Raw genomic sequence first — 19,880 nt, forward strand, 5'->3', positions numbered from 1 at the left:
AGTCGGAGACAGCTCATGCGGCTGGATTTTGGAGGCCATATGAGCTATCTAAGTGTTGAGAGGGTGTAAGTAGAGAGTTTTACAGGTATAGAAATAACATCAGGGAAACTTGAGACATTATTCCAGCAATGGTTTATAAATAGAAGTGCTGCTATGTTTCTACAAAAGTTTGGTTTGATTTTATAGATGTTGAAGATGATTAACAAAAGGCTGTAACTTTTACCTATATACCCGAATTTACAATTCACACATTTAGCATTCACCAAAACAGCCTTACTGTCCCCTTTGATTGAACCAAAAAGCAAATGTTACACTTTTACACTAATAAAATATTTTAATGCTAACATCACACCACTTTCTATCTGTTTTATATATTGAAGTTCCTTGAACATTTTCACTTGAAAACTGGTTGTGCTGCTGAAAGGGTTAGAAAAGCTGATTAGGATAGTCTAATTACAAAGCTGGATAAGTGCGATGGGGCCAGACTGCACACGGCCTTGAATGCTACACAGTGAAATGCTGTCAGCCACTAAAAACAATGAAATTCTGTCATTTGTGGTATCACGGATGGAACTGGAGGACATTATGTTAAGTGAAATAAGCCAGGCAGAGAAATTCAAATACCGCATGATCTCACTCGTTTGTGGAACCTAAAAAACTGTTCTCATAGAAGCAGACAGTAGAACGGTCATTACCAGAGGTTGGGGAGGGAAGGCAGAGGTCAACGGGTACAAAGCCACACACAGGAGCAATAAGTTCTGGTGTTCAGTCCCATAGTAGGACAACCAGAGTCAACAATATTGCACTGTATATTTCACAATAGCTGGAAGAGTGGTTTTTGAGTGTTTTCATCACAAAGAAATGATAAATGTTTAAGATAACGAATATGCTAATTACCCTGATTTAGCCATTATACAATATATACATAGAGTGAAATATCATGTTGTACCCCATAAATATGTACAATCAAAAATAAAATGAAAAACATCAAAAGAAAAGAAAAAGAAAGAAAGAGATAGAAAAAAAGAGCACTTTAATTTTTTTTTTTTTTGGTCCCTTTTGAGACCGGCCGCACCGCACTCAGCCAGTGAGCGCACGGGTCATCCCTATATAGGATCCGAACCCGCGGCGGGAGTGCTGCTGCGCTCCCAGCACTGCACTCTCCCGAGTGTGCCACGGGCTCGTCCCGAGCACTTTAATTTTTTAACTGCCAGTCAGTCCTTCCCCTTGCATCTGTCTGTCCATCCTGGATCTTGTAGCAAAAAGGATTTAAGGCAGACGAGAAGCATGTAAATGCACAGATGAAAATAAAACAAGCTTAAAACAAGTAGGTGAGAATAAAAAAATGTAAAAACAAGGACAAAAAATAAATTAATAAAAAGATTAAACTATGAAATGTGTGCTACGAAGACCTACCCACATGGGCTACAAATTTCACTCCATGCTTTGAATCAGCTGACACAAGGTGGGTAAGCACAATTCACAGCCCGTTAGATAGAAACAGACACTCACTTATAAGAAGCTCGACCATTCTTGGTGTCAAGACCAGAGAGAGATTTACTCCATGTGACCCTCTGCAGAGGACGTCTTGATGTATAAGTAGAACGAATGTCCCCAGCACGTGCTTTAAGAATATCCGTTCAGTAATATGAAAGACAACTTTCACAGGGCCAGTCTGCATTAAATCCACTCTGTTAAGCCAGGCACCAGCAGGCTCTAGAGTGTGTGACAGGGACACAGCACACCCACTGGCCTTTTAAAGGTGCTGGAGAGTTACGTGATCGGTGTCATTGAAGCTATATTTCCTGATCGACTTCTGTGTCGGTCAGTCCAGGCTGCTGTAACAGGATACCATACACTGGGGGCTTAAACAACACACATTTGTTTCTCACAGTTCTGGAGGCTGAAGTCCAAGATCAGGGTGCCGGCACAGGTGGGTCCTGGTGAGGACCTTCTCCTGGCCTGTCTCCTCCTCTTCCTATGAGGACACTATCCCATTGTGGGGGTCCCACCCTCAAGACCTCATCTAGCCCTCATCACCCCCTAAGGGCCTCACCTCCAAATACCATCACATTGGGGGTGTCAACATGTGAGTTTGGGGAGGTGCAGACATTCAGTCCATGTGACACCTATGATGGACAGCCATTGATGTTCCTGTCCCTCTTCCGTGCCTGGCCTTACAGTCTCCACGCTCCCAGCTCCTGCCAGCACATTTGCATTTGCCAGAAGTTGTTGAAATTATCTCGGTTTTTTCAAGCTTTTTAAAACACTCTCCTATTTTAGGAATCTTTACTAACAATTGCACTGAATTCTACCCAGTAATGATTTGCATTTTTCAAGAGTCATCAGTTTCTTTGCTCATGACTGCTCTTTCTCAGGTCTGCCTCACTCCTTGGCCATTTTCTTATAAGTGCATCTGAGTGCAATTTTTTCCAGAGCAGAAGTGTGAATGGTAAATTTTATATATTTGAATATCCTCAAATTCCTTTTTCTGTCTATTTTATGAACAAGAGTGCCAGGGATTGAATGTCCCCCCAAAAACTCACTGAAGTTTGACCCCCATTGTAACAGTGCTAAAAGGGTGGGAAATTCAATTATGGTATTTCAAAGGTGGGGTCTTCAAGAGGTGATTAGATTGTGAGGACTGTGCCCTTGTGAATGGATGGGTCCATTCAGGGAGTCATGGGCGTGGTTCTGACGGCTTTGCAAGGAGAGCCAGTGAGCAGGTCAGCTCTCTCCTGCTCAGCCCAGTCTCGCCATGTGATACCCTGAGTCACTGTAAAAGCAGGCCCTCACCAGATGTATTCCCTGGACTTTGGACTTCCCAGCCTCCAAAACTATAAGAAGTACATTTTATTTCTTTGTAAATTACCCAGTTTCAGGTATTCTGTTATAAGCAACAGAAACAGACTAAAACACCCAGGCATCCCGAGCCTTCATACACTCAATCTCCTTCTTCATATTAAAGTTTGTGGAAGTATATCTAACATTAATTGTACGTGGGGTTTGTGTAAAAATAAATAAATAAATAAATGAATGAATATTGGGGAAGGATCCAGGTCTTTATGAGTGAGCACATCAGCTCACTTGCTCAGGCCATTCTCACCATGTGACACCCTAAGGTGCTGTAGAGAGTCACCACCCAGAACAAGGCCCTCACCAGATGTGCCCCCTGGACTGTGGACTTCTCAGCCTCTGAAAAATGTAAGAAATGAATTTCACTTCTTTATCAATGACCCAGTTTCAGGTGTTCTGTTCTAAGCAGCAGAAATGGACTAGTACAAAGAACTTAGTAGGTAATGACTAAAGTTAAAAATCATTTTCCCCCAGCAGCATTTAATGGGCCTTGCCCCATTGTTTCCAGAAAAGAAAAGGGGGAAAAGGTCCTATGTTTTTATTTTTCTTTCTGTGATCTTATGCAATTTCTAACTTTCGAACTATCAAATTCCATTAGGCAGTATCTAACTTCATGTCTTTTAGAATTCTTATAATTACATTCTAATGGAGTTTGGATGTGTCGCCCCCTCCAAAACTCACGTGGAAATTTGATCTCCAATGTGACAGTGTTGGAAACTGATTGAGTCGTGGGGGCGGATCCCTCATGAATGGATTAATGCTCTCCCTGGGGGAGGGGGGATTAATGAGTGAGTTCTCGCTCTATTAGTTCCCACGAGAGCTCGTTGCTTAAAAAGACCCTGGCACCTTCTCTCTCTCTCTCTCTCTCTCACTTCCTCTCGCCATGTGATATGCTTGTGCCAACCGGCTGCTGCCACTTTCCGCCATGAGTAGAAGCAGCCTGAGGCCCATGCCAGATGCAGCTGTCCCAGAATCATAAGCCAAATAAACCTCTGATCTCCTGGGGGAGCCTCTCGGGTTCCAGCTCAGGGCTGGAGTGTGTGGAAACAGTAATAAAAAGCTTCCCGTTGTTAGGAGACCATCCAGACTAACCTTCGTATAACTTCGTATAATGTATGCTATACGAAGTTATTACGTAGAACACATTCAATAGGTCTTTTTTCTCTAGTGCCTCAAGGCTCAGGGTAAATTTTTTCCTATTACATCTTGGTTTATTTTTGCCCCTTTATTCTCCGCAATCTCTCCTTCTAGAATTTCTACAAACAGATTTAGTTTCTTGGATCTGTTATTCGTAGTGCTCAAGTTTTCATTGGACTTTCATCTCTGTCCAGCTGTACGGTCTTCTGGGATATCCTCTGACTACATTTTCCAAGTTACTCTTTGGTAGTGTTCTGCTCATAATTTGGCCCAAACAAGGACACATTAGGGTGTGAAGGGAAGGTGCACCAAGACACAGGCCTCTCTCGATCGAGGTCAGGCACCATCCAGGGCTTTCTTGGGGGAAACTGCTGCATGTGATTACCCTCTCCCTTAGGTTTTTCTTTTGGACATTTAAAAAAAAAATTGGTAATATTTTAAGTCTCGAGCATTCAGTTTACTTCTTTTTCACAGCAGCCTGTTCTTGTGTTATAAAGGTGATACCTTCTGGAATCTCTGAGAGGGTATTTACAGTCAGACTTACTGCAGCCACAGAAATGATCTTTGAGATGTTTCTCCCGGGATTTCCTTTTCCAATGTTCAGTCTGAGGCCTCTCTTCATGTTTCTTATGCACTTCTGTGGCTCTTGGCTGGCTACTCTCATGTGCAGGTGAGGGTCTAGGCTAGGAAGGTGTGACCTCAGCAGGCACAGACCCTGCAGTGGACACGAACTCAGCCACCAGGGTGTGGTGGTGGAGGCAGAGAGGCATGGCTGTCCCTCAGTGCCTGGGTCCCTTGTCTTTGTGGCCATGTGGTGCATCTCCCCTTCCCACTCTGGCCCATGGTCCATTCTAGGAGTCTCCGTGGTCAAGTCTCCTCTTGTCCTGGGGGCAAATATGGGAGGTGGAAGCTTCTAGAGCAGGGGTGGGCATCTCACCACACATCCCCTTAAATAAGCGCCCCTTACATCTACCATCTGTCATCTGTGCCCTTGGCTGACTCTACTCTGATGGGTTTCCCAGAATTCAGAATTCTGAGTAAACAAACTTTTCCCTCTTCTTTTAAAAAAATAATCACATTTTTTGCCAGTCATGTTACGTATCCTTGTCTTTGACTTTCACTTTCAATGTGATCCAGTTATATTTTCTTTTCAAACATTCTTCAGTGTTCGGTCTGCCAGTGCCTCCCTTCTCAGTGGCCCAGTGGTACTATTCATTTTTTATTTTTGTATTTCCTGTATCATTTTACTAAGAAAAGGGAGAAATGTATGTGCTCAAGAAGCCATTTGGAATTGAAACTTTTTTTAGGAAATATTATGCAGTTACATTTCAGGCAGGAGCAAAGTAAGCTGATTTTTGGGAGATCTTGTAGGAAAACTGCCCAGTAGCAAAAGGGCTCTTATTACCCAGATCAAGGGTAACAGGGACAAAAGGAATGGACAGACTCCGGAGGCATCGTTTTCTGGACTGGGCGTCATTATTTCTTTCTACTGGACATTTCAAGTAAGACACTGCAGGACATGCCTTCTCATTTTGCAGAAAGGTGCACTGGCACCTGGTGTGAACATGACACTTGCCCAGTGATGGGGAAGGTGCCAATCAGGAAAGTGAGAAGTTTCTTTTCTGCGGGAGATGTTTATTTGATTGTTACTGAGGAAGAATATGCTCCTACAGCGTGGTTTGCCTGGTGTCTGGCAGCATTTACTGAAGAGTTTAACATCTTCCAAAGCATTCGTGCAACTTATGCTAATGACTTAGCCTGCCTCGAGAGTCCCTCTCTGTGTTCTTGGTACACGCAGCCGCAAAGGAAATTGCTCCAAATGTTTGAGATTGAACAGATGTTCTTACAAACACATTGGCAATGCTCTGAGGAGCCCAAAGCCTGGTTCTCAACATGCACTCCGACAAATTCAAAATTAAAAAGGGCAGCAGAGGTTAATGCCTCGGAAACTTGGTAGAAGATGTCTAAGGGGTTAGTTATAGATCTAAACCATTTGTTTTCAAATTTGCTGTTAGGAATTAGTAGCACCCTACCTTTTTGATGCTAATAATTTAGTTTTATCAACAAGGATGCCGATTATTCTTTTTCTAGTTCTGGGGCATTTACAGTTAGGCATGAGTTAGTAGCAAATAATTTGAATAGCAGCAGAATATTTAATTCCCACATTGGGACTGGATACACACCTGCTTAAACTATGGATTCAGAACCCTGAAGGGGTATGAACTAGTTACCACTGGACCACTTGGGAGGAATCTGGAGATTTCTTCTCCCCAATCCAAAAGACTTATGACATGCAGAGGTGCCCTTCAATCAAAAACCCCAGGCAACAGCTCTCCCTTGGGAGAGCTGCTGTCATAGCCGTTTCCACTCCTTGGAGTAACAGAGCCCTGTGTGCGCCTCTTTATGAGTCACGTTCCTGTGCTCTGAGATGGTGCGCTGCCATTTTTACCTTGGCTGACCTTAGGAGGTAGGTCCCTTGAAAAAAGTAGTCTGCTTTACTTCATTCTGCAGTGAGGTGAGTTTCAGGATGGATCTCAAACACCCGAATAGACAAGCGTCCTTCAAAAAGTTCGTGGAGAAATAGAATTAAAAGAGAATACAAATTTTCCATGGACTTTTTGAAATATCCACATACTTCATCTCAGGTAATAGGAAATCTGAAATTTCATCATTAAGGAGGTATTCATTTATTTCAGGGGATTCCCCAAATGTGATAGATGCGTGGCTGGCTCCTTCTCCCCCACTGCTGTGCATGGAAGACATCACCAGTCAATCCCTCGTGACATTTGTGACATCACCAGTCGATCCCTCGTGACGTTTATGACATCACCAGTCGATCCCTCGTGACGTTCTTTTGAGCCGAGACCGACCGAGCCTCTGAATGCTTCTCTCCTGCCGCACCACCGACAGCACCGTGCAGTGCAGTGTCTGCTGGCGCCTGCTTTTTATCCCTGCCTTATCACGTGACTGAAACCCAGGGAAGAGTAGTGTAACATGATAGCACCTTAATGCACATATTTTCACCAATAAACCATGTTTCCCTATGACAGGATGCATGCAGGGCCCCTGGGAGCACCGGGCACCGAAGGGTAGAGGCACGGAGTGAAATGGTACAGAAAGAAAGGTCAACATTGATGTACTTCACAACTTCTGCCAAGAGCCAGCTGTGGGGGGCTCCCTGGGCATATGGACTCCTGAAGTCATCAGGTGCTTCATCTCCATGCCTAGTAGATGATCGACATAATGTTTTGTGGCTCAGGCATCCATGGTTCCTTCTAGAACTTTCTAACCTGCTAGTGTAAGCACAAGGCCTAGGGATTCTAACATGAGCTCGGTGTGACATAAGAATGTCCGTTCACATTTGGACACTCCACATGAGGGATGTTCCTTGGTTAATTTCATGGAAGTCTATTCTTGGCTGGAACTTTTAAGTCGGTAGCAAGTAGATGTCAAAGAAATGCTTAATTGATTCCTAAGGTGTTGATGATGGTGATAATTGTGATTAGAACAATAACAGTTCACATTTATTAAGCACTTACCATGTACCAGATCCCATGGTAAGCCCTTCGCGTGCAATATCCTGATCAATCCTCACAATGTCCTTACAGGGTAGGTCTGTCATCCCTGCTTTTCAGGATGAGGACATGGAGGACTTAGCCAGGTCAACCAACACACCCGAGGTCACAAAACTGGTAAGTGGCAGGGCCCAGATTCCAGCCTAGGTCTGTCCAGTGCTGTACGCTATAGCTCATTATTATGACTATGTCTTTCTCTCTGTAGCTCTTTATCATTATGACTTCTGTCTTCCTGGATTTCAATGACGATGGCGATGGTGGTGATAGAGGGTCTCAGGATATTTTATAGCAAGAAGAACAGCAATCAGGATGGAGTTGTTTTATTTTAAGCTCAGGTAATAATGTTGTGCTTCAATTCAACTTCAGCTAAGCTGCTGAATCTATGACCAAACATCTGCAAGACTAGAGAGTTGCTCCCTAACTCACAACTTAACCGTGAGAGGGCAGGGATAAGAGCCCAGAACTACAGCAAAATGCATTAACACAGAATGTCCTTTCTCACTCAGTAGTTCTATCTTTGGCTCCAAGGGGAAAAAAAGTTTATTTTTAAAAATACAAAAACTGTTTCAGTATAAAGCAGCAAATGTCCAGTTCATACACAGGTACCATCTTCCTGGTGGCATTTGGACATTTCTTGGAAACAGGATCAACTGAGTCCTTTTGATAAACCTAAGGAAAATGAGTCATGCTCTTGGGACCCGGATTGAAGAGAAAAATCCAGTTCTCTAAACAGAGGCTGTGACTGTGAAGTTCAGATTACACAAACTGGGCACTTTGATGTGGTCGTTCAGTGGCTCTGACGGTTGAATTCAGTTGGGGAGGAGAAAACCCTACACGACTTTTATAGCTCCACGTAACTCCTGGAGAAAATCTACACTGGAACTGCTCTTCTTCCTGTAAAATGCCAGAGTTGTCTTCCAAAAATGTGGTTTGGAGAATATAATTTCCCTAAGTGACCTCTCCCACTCCTTCTAGAATGTGGTGAAGCCATTAAAAATGGTCTGTGACACAAAGTCTAATGTGGCTGTCATTAACCTTGTGTTCCTAAGAAAGACAAGAGATTCTCTCTTTCATCTCTTGCTTAAACAAGAATGCAATCTGGGTGCTGAAAGTCAGGTGCTGTGGGTTTGTGTCTCCCCAAAAGATATGTTGAAGTCCTAAGCTCTAGTACCTGTGAATGTGATCTTTTTTGGAAATAAGGTCTTTGCAGGTGTCATCAAGTTAAGATGTCATACTGGATTAGATGGGTCCTAATCCAATGACTGGCATTCTTAATAAGAAGAGGGAAATTTGGACACTGAGAGACAGAGGAAGCCATGTGAAGACAGAGGCAGAGATTAAAGTGGTGTGTCCATAGGTCAAGGGAATCCAAGGACTGCTGCAACCACCGGGAGCAGGAGAGAGACCTGGGACAGATTTTTCTTCAGGACCTCCAGGAGGAACCAAACCTGCCAACAACTTATTTTGGAGTTTTAGCCTTCAGATCCATGACAGGACAATTTTTTGATGGTTAAAGCCATCCAGTTTGCAGCAATTTGTTACAATAGCCCTAGGAAATGGCTTCAGGAGGTGATTACTTCTTTCTTTACAGATGGGATTGGGCTTCTCTAGGACTAGAAGGTGGATGCCTCTTTGGTGTGGGTGAGACAGCCCAGACTTCTGGGTGTCCCTAGTTATCTAAGACAGCTGAGGAACTGAGCTCCCATCACAGCCAGGCCTATGCTACCTGGGCAATCTCCCCACTTCTAATTCATCCCTCCTGAGAATGGGATAAAATCAATCTTGCTTTGCCTTTGAAGAATATGCAGGAGTTTATCAGGCGGTCAGAGACAAAAGGATGGAAATGTGCAACATGATACTGAGTTTAGGGAACTCTAAGTAGAGCAATTTGTGCAGGAGTATAAATTGTGAGAAATCAGAAATGGGAATATAGACATCAAATATTATATGGTAAAGAATACACTTTTCAAACTGTAAAGAACTGGAAAAATAGGAGAAATTTCTATTACTACCCATCTCACAGGATCACTGAGAAGATCAAGTAAGCATGTAAGTCAAAAGCTGCCTCCTGAAAGATCATTATAGAGGGTTACATCATTATATAATGCTTGAGGTGCAGTTGGCTTCACTGGCAGGCAACAGAGAGCTGGAAAGAAACTTTAATCTCTCCACATTAAGTACCTAGGTGAGTTTCCACAAGGTTCTACTGAGTCTGGTTTACGGGTGATCCCTCATGAAAGTATCCAGTGATTGCCTGAAACCCATGCCTTTCAGATACAAATATCGACACTGATAGGTGGGACCCAGCCAGGCAGCGAGTAGATAGGCATTAAAAGCATTTCTGAGTCTTTACTTATCTATTCTATTTTAGTGTATTTTTAATGTAACTATGCAAAGTATAAAAATAATTGAATCATTTAAAAGTTCATACAGACTTTAAAAAATAAGAAATTAAGAATTACAAAAAAACCAGAAAAATGTCAAAACTTAAGAAATCATAGAATTGTTAATAAAAAATTAAAGAAAGCACATGATAAGACTAAATGGAATGCTACAATGATGAAGATGGACAATATATACTATAAAAGAATAACTGGACATTAGGAGAAGTTAGTATCCAAAGGGCAAATTAAATAAAAGTACTGATTATAAGCAACTCATGAGCTAAAATCAGCTGTGATTGCAATGGACTGAATGTTTGAGTCTCCTCAAAATTTATAAGTTAAAATTCTAACCCCCAAGGTAATGCTATTTGGGGGTGGGGCCTTTGGGATGTAATTAGATCATGAGGTAAAGACTCTGAATGGGATTAGTGCCCTTATAAAAGGGACCTCAGAGAACCTTCTCACCCTCTTTCTGCCATGTGAGTACGCAAGGAGAAATTGGCCATCTGCAACCTGGAAGAGAGCCCTCACCAGAACCCGACCATGCTGACACCTGATCTTGGCCTTCAGCCTTTGGAGTTGTGAGAAATAAATTTCTATTGTTTATAAGCCACCCAGGCTATGGTACCTAGTTATAGCTGATCAAACAAACTAAGATGATAAAGTTATAACTCTGAGCACTGCATGTATGTTAAAGGGATAGGTCAATATCAGATAAACTTACCAAAAACTGTCCTAATGGAAGGAACACAGAAAGGTAGAAAGAATGATCAAGCTTCTACGAGGCTGCTGCAATTTCATGACTTCACAGCTACTAATATTATACCCAGCCCTTATGTCCTAATGCAGCGTGATGGCTGTGTCCACTCTGATTGGCACCGATTTTGGCTGGCTGCTGTCCACCTTGTCCTAGCTGTTAAATCTTTGGCGATCATCTCTGCCCATGCCCAAACTGAATGCCTGCAGTTCCCTATGTGATGGGTGAATGATTTTGAATGTGGGAGCATTTACAGATTTCCCCTTCCCCTAAGTCACCAGTACATTTTCCCTTTGCCTAAAAATGAAAAACAGTTTTTTGGTTCTGGTTTCATCTGGGAGGCTAAGTTAATCTTCCTAATAAAGTGCTGCAGGAGGATGATAGGGGAAGAAAACAAGACTGTAACACTACAGTGCAAAAATTATTTTTGCCAAAGGTTTCCAAGAGTCTCTCAGAGTAGCTTTGGGTGTGAAAGAAATAAAAGGGTGAGGAAACAGGAGTTTAATGAATGTTGCTGTGGACTACACATTTGGTTCAACTTTAATATCTGCTGAGAAATATGAAGAAAACTAAAATTATTTTAAATTATCTTTGCCTATTAAACTGGGCTTCTTAAATGCATGTATTCCCTAGATGGATTGTGATTCATAGGCTGCAAAGGAATTCCACCACATAATCTCAGAATTCCACCACTTGGTTTTAGAATTCTGCTGCAAAATCTTATGCTTTTTCTCAAGCCATACCTTCCTCTCAGACCGCTCTCATTTTCTAAATCCTACCCACCCATTTATTCAAAATGCCACCTATTCCCTGAAGCTTGCCTGTGTTCTTCTCCCCCAGCAAAAAACTCCAGGCAACCCAACTGGCTATCCTAATTTTCTCCTTTGAAATTTCATGACAGTTGATCTTTTTATCCCTTACGGTGATCCTCGCGGACGCCTGTGGGGAACACTGAGCCAATGCTCATCTTTGCTCACTGCAGGATACGGGCTCAGCTCTCAGGTCTGCCAAGTCAGTTACCTCCAGTGGCTGCTTCCAGGTTCGAAAAGTTACTGCTGTTGTCTCCTGTCCCATTTTGTTGTCTTTGGAAATTTATGCCTTTTTAGGAAATCCCTTTTTTAAAATGGGGTTTTGGTTTGGGTTTGGGGAGAGGTTAATTCAGGCCAGAAAATAGATTATTATATATAATTTTTTTTAAAGCACTTTTGCAGAGAAGGGGGCTAGTCTATGCTTACCTTAAGATGAGGCAACAGGCTAAATATTTAAATAGATTTTAAATGACTCAGAAAATTCTAGGGTGATAACTTCATGGTCAATTAAAACTTCAGTTTCTTAATCAATAAAATGGGGGGGGGAGATGGGACAGATGGTCTCTGAGATCTATGCCTGTTCCTCACATTCCATGAATCTGATTATTGGGGGGATGCAGACATTTGTGGGGAGGGGCATCTCCTTCTTCCTGGAGTTGGGTTCCTGGAGGGGCTCTGGGGGCTGGTCAGTGTGTATTTGACCTAGTATGGCTACACCAGTTCTCTGTTTTCTTCCATGGTCACAACTGAGGAACCTTTGCTTCACACTAAGCATTCACAGATGATAACACGAGCAGCCTTACAGATAATAAATGTCCCCACACTGGCTAGACGTAAACATGAAAAGAGATGTCATTGCCCCCAAGGATGGAATGCCAGCAGAGAGACAGGAAAATTTTACACCAATGACTGTTCAATGATCTCAAAACACACTTTGTCCAAATAGCCTCCCAACGTGGGTACCATATTTACATCACCATATGGGACATGGGAACCTCCTTGCCTGAGTCCAGGACCATGGATCTCCTGGGGGAGCCTCTCGGGTTCCAGCTCAGGGCTGGAGTGTGTGGAAACAGTAATAAAAAGCTTCCCGTTGTTAGGAGACCATCCAGACTAACCTTTGGCTTGAACTTAGCAGGGAGCTTCTCATCTCCAAAGGGAGGTAGAGAAAGGATTTGTTAACAAATGAGATGCTGCATTCTCTGAAAGATCACCGCACAGAGCAGGTACAGTGAGAGTTAGTAAGAATCCAAGAAATTCAAATCCAAATTGCTACTGTTTTGACCAGTTAAAACCACAGATCTTAAAGGCCCCAGCTCACGCTCTGCCTTCAGGTGAGGCCTTCTGATTTTTAAACTCATTTCTGGCAAGTGGTATGTACCGTCTTTTGATGATCTTCCTTTCTATTCAACCACTGTTGTTTGAGACGTTCTTCTTTAAATCTATTTCAATTTTTCCTTTCTGTATTTTATCACAACCTTCTGTGTTTTAAAGCCACTTCCTCCTTCTGAGATAAGAGTTCAGATCTCTGATTATGCAGCTTTTTGTCAGAGTTTTGTGTCTCCTCATGGGTCTGCTTGCTACATTCTCCCAGTCTCTATGCTCTATAAATCTCCATGTTTTCCAAGCTGTGATTTCATGAAGATCCCACCATAGGGGGACAGGTGTCACTGGGCTAGCAACTGAGAGGCTGTGTTGCTGGTCCTGTCTGTATCACTGATGTACCAGGAGTCCAGAGGTCCACTTCACTTCTGGCCTCTGCTTTGCCATATGATACATGAAGTGGGTCAATTAGATCTAAAGTTCTTTCGTCCTACAGCACCCTATAATTTCGGATACTTGGTGTCTGCTTCCTGGGGAGGATGGGAAAGAGGAGTTTGGTACAATAAACTTTGAGGGGACTGGGGGACTAATGTTCATTTTAGAAGCCTTGTCCTCCTTCCCCCGGTTTTCTCCCCATTAACTTTGGAGAGTGTCGGGGCTGAGCTTGTGGTGGTCAAGAGGCTGAGTCTTCCTGTTCTATGGCTTTTCAAGATTTTAGGTGACACTGATAAAAAGAGTGTGAAGTCATGAGCTACATGGTGGCCACCAAAGGCCATCAAAGACATTGCTCCAGTAAAAATTATTCATGCTTCGGGCCAGCCCCGTGGCTCACTCGGGAGAGTGTGGCGCTGGCAGTGCGGCAGTGCTCCCACCGCGGGTTCGGATCCTATGTAGGGATGGCCCCTGCGCTCACTGGCTGAGCGCGGTGCTGGGTGACACCAAGCCAAGGGTTGTGATCCCCTTACCAGTCACAAAAAAGAAAAAAAAAAAAGGCAATAAAGAAGCAAAACATTAAAAAAAAATTATTCATGCTTCATCTCTGATTTGTAGGAATGAAATTCTAACAGAGAGTGAATTGCTCTGATCTCAGTCAGGGTCACCTGTAGCATATTTTCATTCTTTGAGGTGATCTCAGTCCATCGAGCTCTTCTTTGAGACACATTTTATTATGACCATATTTTTTATTACTTACCTTTTCATGGGTTTATACCTTTTCAAAAACTAGGACAAGATGCAAAGATGTTCTTTGTATCCACCATAGGACATGGTCTACTCTTTCACGTATGGTGATTGGTAGCATAAAACACTTGCTGAAGTTTGGGATAAATTATCAATGAATTGGTGACAGAAAAATATTTTCCTGAGACTTCTTTTATATAACCCCAAGCCTTAAACAAGCTTGAAAGGCTGATCTTTGAACTTGTTTTATTACCAGTATAGTGGCCTAGGTTCATCGATGTGGAAGATGCTTCAACTAGCTCACAGGATTATTATTTTTCTATGGACAAAGGAGACAAACTGTGACTAACTGGCTTAGTATGCAGAAAATACTGACAAGCTGTAAACCTCTGTAAGACTTAGAGGCAATCCAGAAGTCCTGTCCTGTGAGTGACGTCATCAGGTAGACAGGACCTTACCTGTCTGGAATAAGCTGTGCTCCTACCATGGCCGCCTCCCTCTTCCTGCAGGTGTGCCTGTTCCTGGACCGTGGCACTGGGGTCTGAAACAGGTTTGTGACAGTGGCGGGAACTTACCCTCGCACTTGAGCAGGAAGTAGTCCGTGTTGTGGCTGAAGGAGGCGCTGAAGTAGGTGCAGTTCCCCACCAGGTCACAGGACAGGCACTGCCGGTTGAAGTCACCCACCGTGTCAGCGCTGGAAGGGCAAAGACACGGCGTGAACTGGGGCGGAGAGGAGCTGGCTGTAGTGGGCAAGATCCCAGCCTCCCAGCTGGGCATTTCATGCTGACGGGTTTCCCTGCACAAAGGGCACCCGAGGCTCCCTGCTGCGGCCTCTCTGCCCTTCTCCCTGACACTCTCAGCTGGAGCGACATGAACACCCAGCTCTACTTCCTCCTTCCCAGGAAACCCTCCTGAGCAGGTAGACCCTCCTGAGCAGGTAGACCCTCCCGAACAGGTAGACCCTCCCGAGCAGGTAGACCTCCTGAACAGGTAGAGCCTCACGAACAGGTAGACCCTCCCAAGCAGGTAGACTCTCCCAAACAGGAAGAACCTCCAGAGCAGGTAGACCCTCCCGAGCAGGTAGACCCTCCCGAGCAGGTAGACCCTCCCGAGCAGGTAGACCTCCTGAACAGGTAGAGCCTCACGAACAGGTAGACCCCCCCAAGCAGGTAGACTCTCCCAAACAGGAAGAACCTCCAGAGCAGGTAGACCCTCCCGAGCAAGTAGACCCTCCCAAACAGGTAGACCCTCCTGAACAGGTAGAGCCTCACGAACAGGTAGACCCCCCCAAGCAGGTAGACTCTCCCAAACAGGAAGAACCTCCAGAGCAGGTAGACCCTCCCGAGCAGGTAGACCCTCCCGAGCAGGTAGACCCTCCCAAACAGGTAGACCCTCCCAAACAGGTAGACCCTCCTGAACAGGTAGACCCTCCCACTCTCAAGAACTCTCAGCCCCTCTCCCTGGCATGGTGTGTTCTGGCCATGCACGCTGCTTCATTCAGGCTCTGTGCCTCCCATGTGAGGAATTCTTATCTAGTGCTCCATATCCAGTGTTGTGTCTCTGAGTGGGTGAGACACGATTTGAGACTAGGAGCTCTGTGTTATGTATCTTCCAAAGCGAAGGTAAAAATAAGCGAGGCAGAAAAACTCAACAAAAGCAGAAGAATAAAATAAAGCTTCCAATTGGATGGCCTCAGCATTTGCTGGGATTTGTCTCTGGAAACATCGCTCCGGCTGTGTCCACCAGCTGGCTCTCCTGAATAAGCTGTGCACAGTGAAATGGAGAGCACTGTTTCTCACTCAGCGGAGCTGGACGAACAGGAGCCATTCTGAAGATGTCACCCAGGACCACGGTGATCATGCATGACTTCAGGTCAAGAAGCCCAACGTGTTTCCAAAAATTAAAAGATCCTAAGGTGTCCAGCAGCCCCTCTGCCAAGAGTAGAAAGGCCGGCATATGGGAGCCCAGGTGGAGGGGGTGCTGTAAAAAGTTCTGGAAGAAGCTCTTATCATTTTGCTTGGGAAGGGGTCCACCCACAATGCAAAGACTATCTTTGCAAGACTGAAGATATTTCATGCGGGAGAGATGACAACCCTCTAATACTAGAAGTCAGAGGAAAGGGTCAGCAGGCTGCCTGATGACTTTTTATTAATTTGGGAACATGACTGAGTTCAGTTTTCCTAGTAGTCCTGCAGTGATGCAAAGACTACAGAGAGAGCAAGTCTGTGACCACGTGGATTTGCCCAAGATTCCCACCTCCACCTGGGCTCCCTCCTACCACCGTCCTTTCTACTCTTGGCAGAAGGGCCGCTGGGCGGGAGGGAGGCCACCGTTCACCAGCAGGCTTCTCCAACATCACGGCGGTGGGTACAGGGAGAAGAGCCACTGGCTCCATCCAGACTGTGAGGCACTGGCCTCACTCCCTGAGTCTGCACTAGCGACATCCTCTTCAGTAGATGACGTGCATTTAGGCGGCAGCCAGCTGCAACCCCCCTTCTCATGAGCAAAGCACCGAGGAGCTAGCAGACTGCCGCAGCTCCACCTGTGCCGTACAGGCAGCAGCCCCCAGGGCTAATCTCACTTCAGAACCAAAACCTGCTCCAGCGGGAACAGTAACTGTGGCAGGTGACAGGATTAAATGCTGGAGAGGGACAGACCCTGGGAAAAATCTCATCCCTCTCCAGGATTCAGAGCTCATAGGTTCTCTGCCTTCTTTGAGATTAGAAGCTTGTGCGCTCCTGCAAAATCCCAGGTTGAGAACAGTTCCTTTAATTTAACATTTGAATGCAGGTGAAAAGGAAGGACTGGGAGAAGTCCATCAATTACCAACAGGAGAAGATAAGTGAGGCAGAAAACCCTCAATTCAACAAAAGCAGAAACATAAAACAAAACCTCAGATTTGATGGCCTTAGCATTTGTCAGGACTTCTCTCCAGACTTTATAGCTACTCATCCATGGGCATCTTCCTCTGCTGCCTCCCTACCAACTGCTGCAAACGTGCAACGGGGCAAAGCCTGGGAGCCCTCCTTGGGGGACAGCCCCTGGTGCCAGAAGAGAGGTGCTACCTGTAGAGCTGTCGTCTCCGAGGCAGGTCCTCCGTGCTCAGGAAGTAGCTGCAAAGATCAAGGTGCACAGGATTAGTTTGCTCCCAGGCACACCTGCATTTCCCATTCTCTGCATACCCTTATACACACTTCTCAGGGACGGCCACCATTCCATGCCTACAGTGAGTGATTCTCCTGTTCAGGTGCAGTTACACCCGTAGCCATAGCAGGGGTGGCCAGACACCTGACGGTGGAGGGACATGCCAGTGCAGATTCTACTGGGTCTAGGTATCTCTGCACCCACTGTCCCTTCAGAGTTGTAGGGTTGAGCATGGCGGTGATGTACACCTGCACTGGTGCAGGAATTTCTTTACAAGAATATTAACCTTCTGGAGGGCAAAGGCCCAAGCACACACTTCATACCAGTCCGGACATAAAGCCTGGACCAATGAATCCTTATTGATTGATTTTCGCTTACGACCCCCAGAGCAGAAACCGTGGCTGTGCTCACGTGAGTGGGGGGATTACGGGGTCATGCTGAAGTACCGGCCGGGCTCCCTTCCTCTCAGCTCAGTGCTAGCTCCACTGTGACCGGCTGAGGATTGGAGTAAATAACTCCTTTCCTCATTGATTTGCTTTTAAAATGGGGAAAGCAGGAAGCCTGCTTCATGGAGCTGTTGTACTAGGTGGGATGCCCCTCATGAAGCTCTGCATAGAGCACAGGACTAGCAAAGCTCAGGGAAGGTCAGCACTGCTACTAGTAAAGGTTTGGTGAAGATCAGTGCTGCTGCCACCGCCTCTGCCACTGCCACCGGCCTGCCCACCTCGCAGCCCTGCTGCAAACTCCGCTTCACCGCCTGTGCCCTGCAGCTCCGGAGACAGGAGTCTGCCACGTATTTTCACCAAGAACAGGGGCTAGTGACATCGTCTAAGAAGGAAAGATAAGGCCTCCTGTGCTGCCTCCTGCACTCAGTCAAGACGATTTGACCAGAAATAACGCGTGTGTCCCGTTAGCCAGTGAGGTGGGGCCTTCTGCTGTGAGTGGCCTGCGGGACAGACCCTGGTTCTCACTCACATCTTATTCCTCTTCTCATCATAGGACAGGATCTTGGTCACGTCCCAGTCCCCAGAGGTGATGGACTGGATGTTGTCGTTGCTGCTATTGGGCTGAAACAGACAGAGACAGACAGACAGACGTCAGGAGGAGAGGCCCAGGGCTGGGCTGTGGGCCACACCCGTCCCTCAGTCATTTTAGGAACAGGGCTGCGTCTGCCCCACCCCAGCCCCGCAGCTCTGTCCCTCTGAGTGCCCATGGCGGGGAGTGTCACTGAGGCACTCTGCATTGCTTGTCCCAGCTGGTTCCTCTGCACAGCTGGCACGTGCCTTCCCTCTCTTATTGAGAATCACATGTTTCCCAGGTGCCCCCGGAGCTAAGTAGAATAGTTACAATCATAAGTCACAACAGAAGGACAGAGACTGGGCAGGAGCTGTGTTTTCAGCGGCAATGTGAATGGGGTGTGGGGTGCAGTGCCCCAGGGGGCAGGTGGCAGCGAGAGGAGGTTCAATCCAGGGAGGGACCGAGGCTAAAACGCTGGGGGTGCAGATCCCGACAAGGGAGAAGGGAGAGCATGTGAGGAGCTGGGGGCGTGACTCGGCAGGCCGAGGGGGCTCGAGGGGCTCCTGGGGACAGAGACAAAGGGCCAGGGCAGGAGTGGGCGCCCACCTGGGCAATGGGCAGAAGACCTGCTCCTGCTGGACTGTTTGACAGGGTCCCCAGCAAGTGCTGACCACTTGGACCAATTCAAGACTGGGGTCCAATGAAAGCATCTAAAATTTTTATCTGGATTGAAGTGGTCCAAAATGAGAAAACCAAGGAATCTGGGGATGTAGAACAAAGACCATGGGAATAAATGGATGAAAATCGTTTGCAGACATTCTGAAGTCATGTGGTTAAGTGGATTAAAAGCAAAAGTATTTGTACCTAAGCCCCGAGTAAACATTACTTCTGTCCCGGAAGTCCCAGCATTCTTCACCCTTATGCCACCAAAGCTGCTCTTTGGAGGGACATTCTTGGATTTTGGTTTTGAATTTGCCTTTTGGGCCACATCACAAATATTAGCCTTCTACTTTATATTCACAGAATATTTATGATCAGACTCTTTTCCTAATCAAATTTTATTCACTTACCCTGATCCCAAACAACTTTAGACTTGCCTCAAAAATCCAACACATGGAAGATGGGGTTTGTGGTCATGAGGGGCTTCAAGGACATGCCCACCCCTCCCCACCTTCTTTCTCAGGGCAATTTCCCAAAAGCCCAGGCTGTGGCGGTAGCAGCCTCCAGCAGCCTCCAGCAGTGTGAGGCTCCCTGGGGCGACCTCTTTGCAGGGGACTGGATTCACCAGGATGTCTGTTTTGGTTCTAAGTTCATGGATATTGATCTCTGAAGTTGCCTGCTCAATGATGCTTGCTCCTAAACCATCAGACCCCAGAGTCAGGGGAGTGACGATCAGCTGTAGCCGCATAATAAAATAAGACCTGCGCTTAGCTAAAGATGGAGATGGGATGGCTCGGAGGCCGGTCTCATGAGGGACCATGGGTGCACTGGACCCGGCCTCAAGGGAGGGAGTGTTTTGGGGGGCCCCCACCCCAGCAGAGGGAGAGGAAGGAGCAGGAGGCTCAAGATGTTCATCCCAGGTCCTCGGCCTCCCACAAACACTGAATCCCAAGTCTCCCCCGATACTGCCAGATGCCGTCTATGCTGCTGAGCATTCACAGAAGGAGCAAAGCTCCACCCACGCCCCCAATCGGAACTT

The 19,880-nt window shown here is 45.8% G+C and overlaps 1 protein-coding gene across 1 annotated transcript in view; it reads right to left on the bottom strand.

The window, feature by feature from the left end:
* DPP6 (dipeptidyl-peptidase 6) overlaps window positions 1–19,880 on the bottom strand; it is a 102,566-nt gene that overhangs the window by 70,513 nt on the left and 12,173 nt on the right. Inside the window, exons 5-7 of the mRNA XM_008591025.1 lie at window positions 18,140–18,231; window positions 17,086–17,133; window positions 14,596–14,714 (exon numbers count right to left, since the gene is read on the bottom strand). Coding sequence (XP_008589247.1) covers window positions 14,596–14,714; window positions 17,086–17,133; window positions 18,140–18,231 — 259 coding nt within the window. The remainder of the gene's footprint in view (window positions 1–14,595; window positions 14,715–17,085; window positions 17,134–18,139; window positions 18,232–19,880) is intronic.

The sequence above is a fragment of the Galeopterus variegatus genome, unplaced genomic scaffold (genome assembly GCF_000696425.1).
Source record: "Galeopterus variegatus unplaced genomic scaffold, G_variegatus-3.0.2 Scaffold6572, whole genome shotgun sequence".
In the NCBI taxonomy this organism is placed as follows: Eukaryota; Metazoa; Chordata; class Mammalia; order Dermoptera; family Cynocephalidae; genus Galeopterus; species Galeopterus variegatus.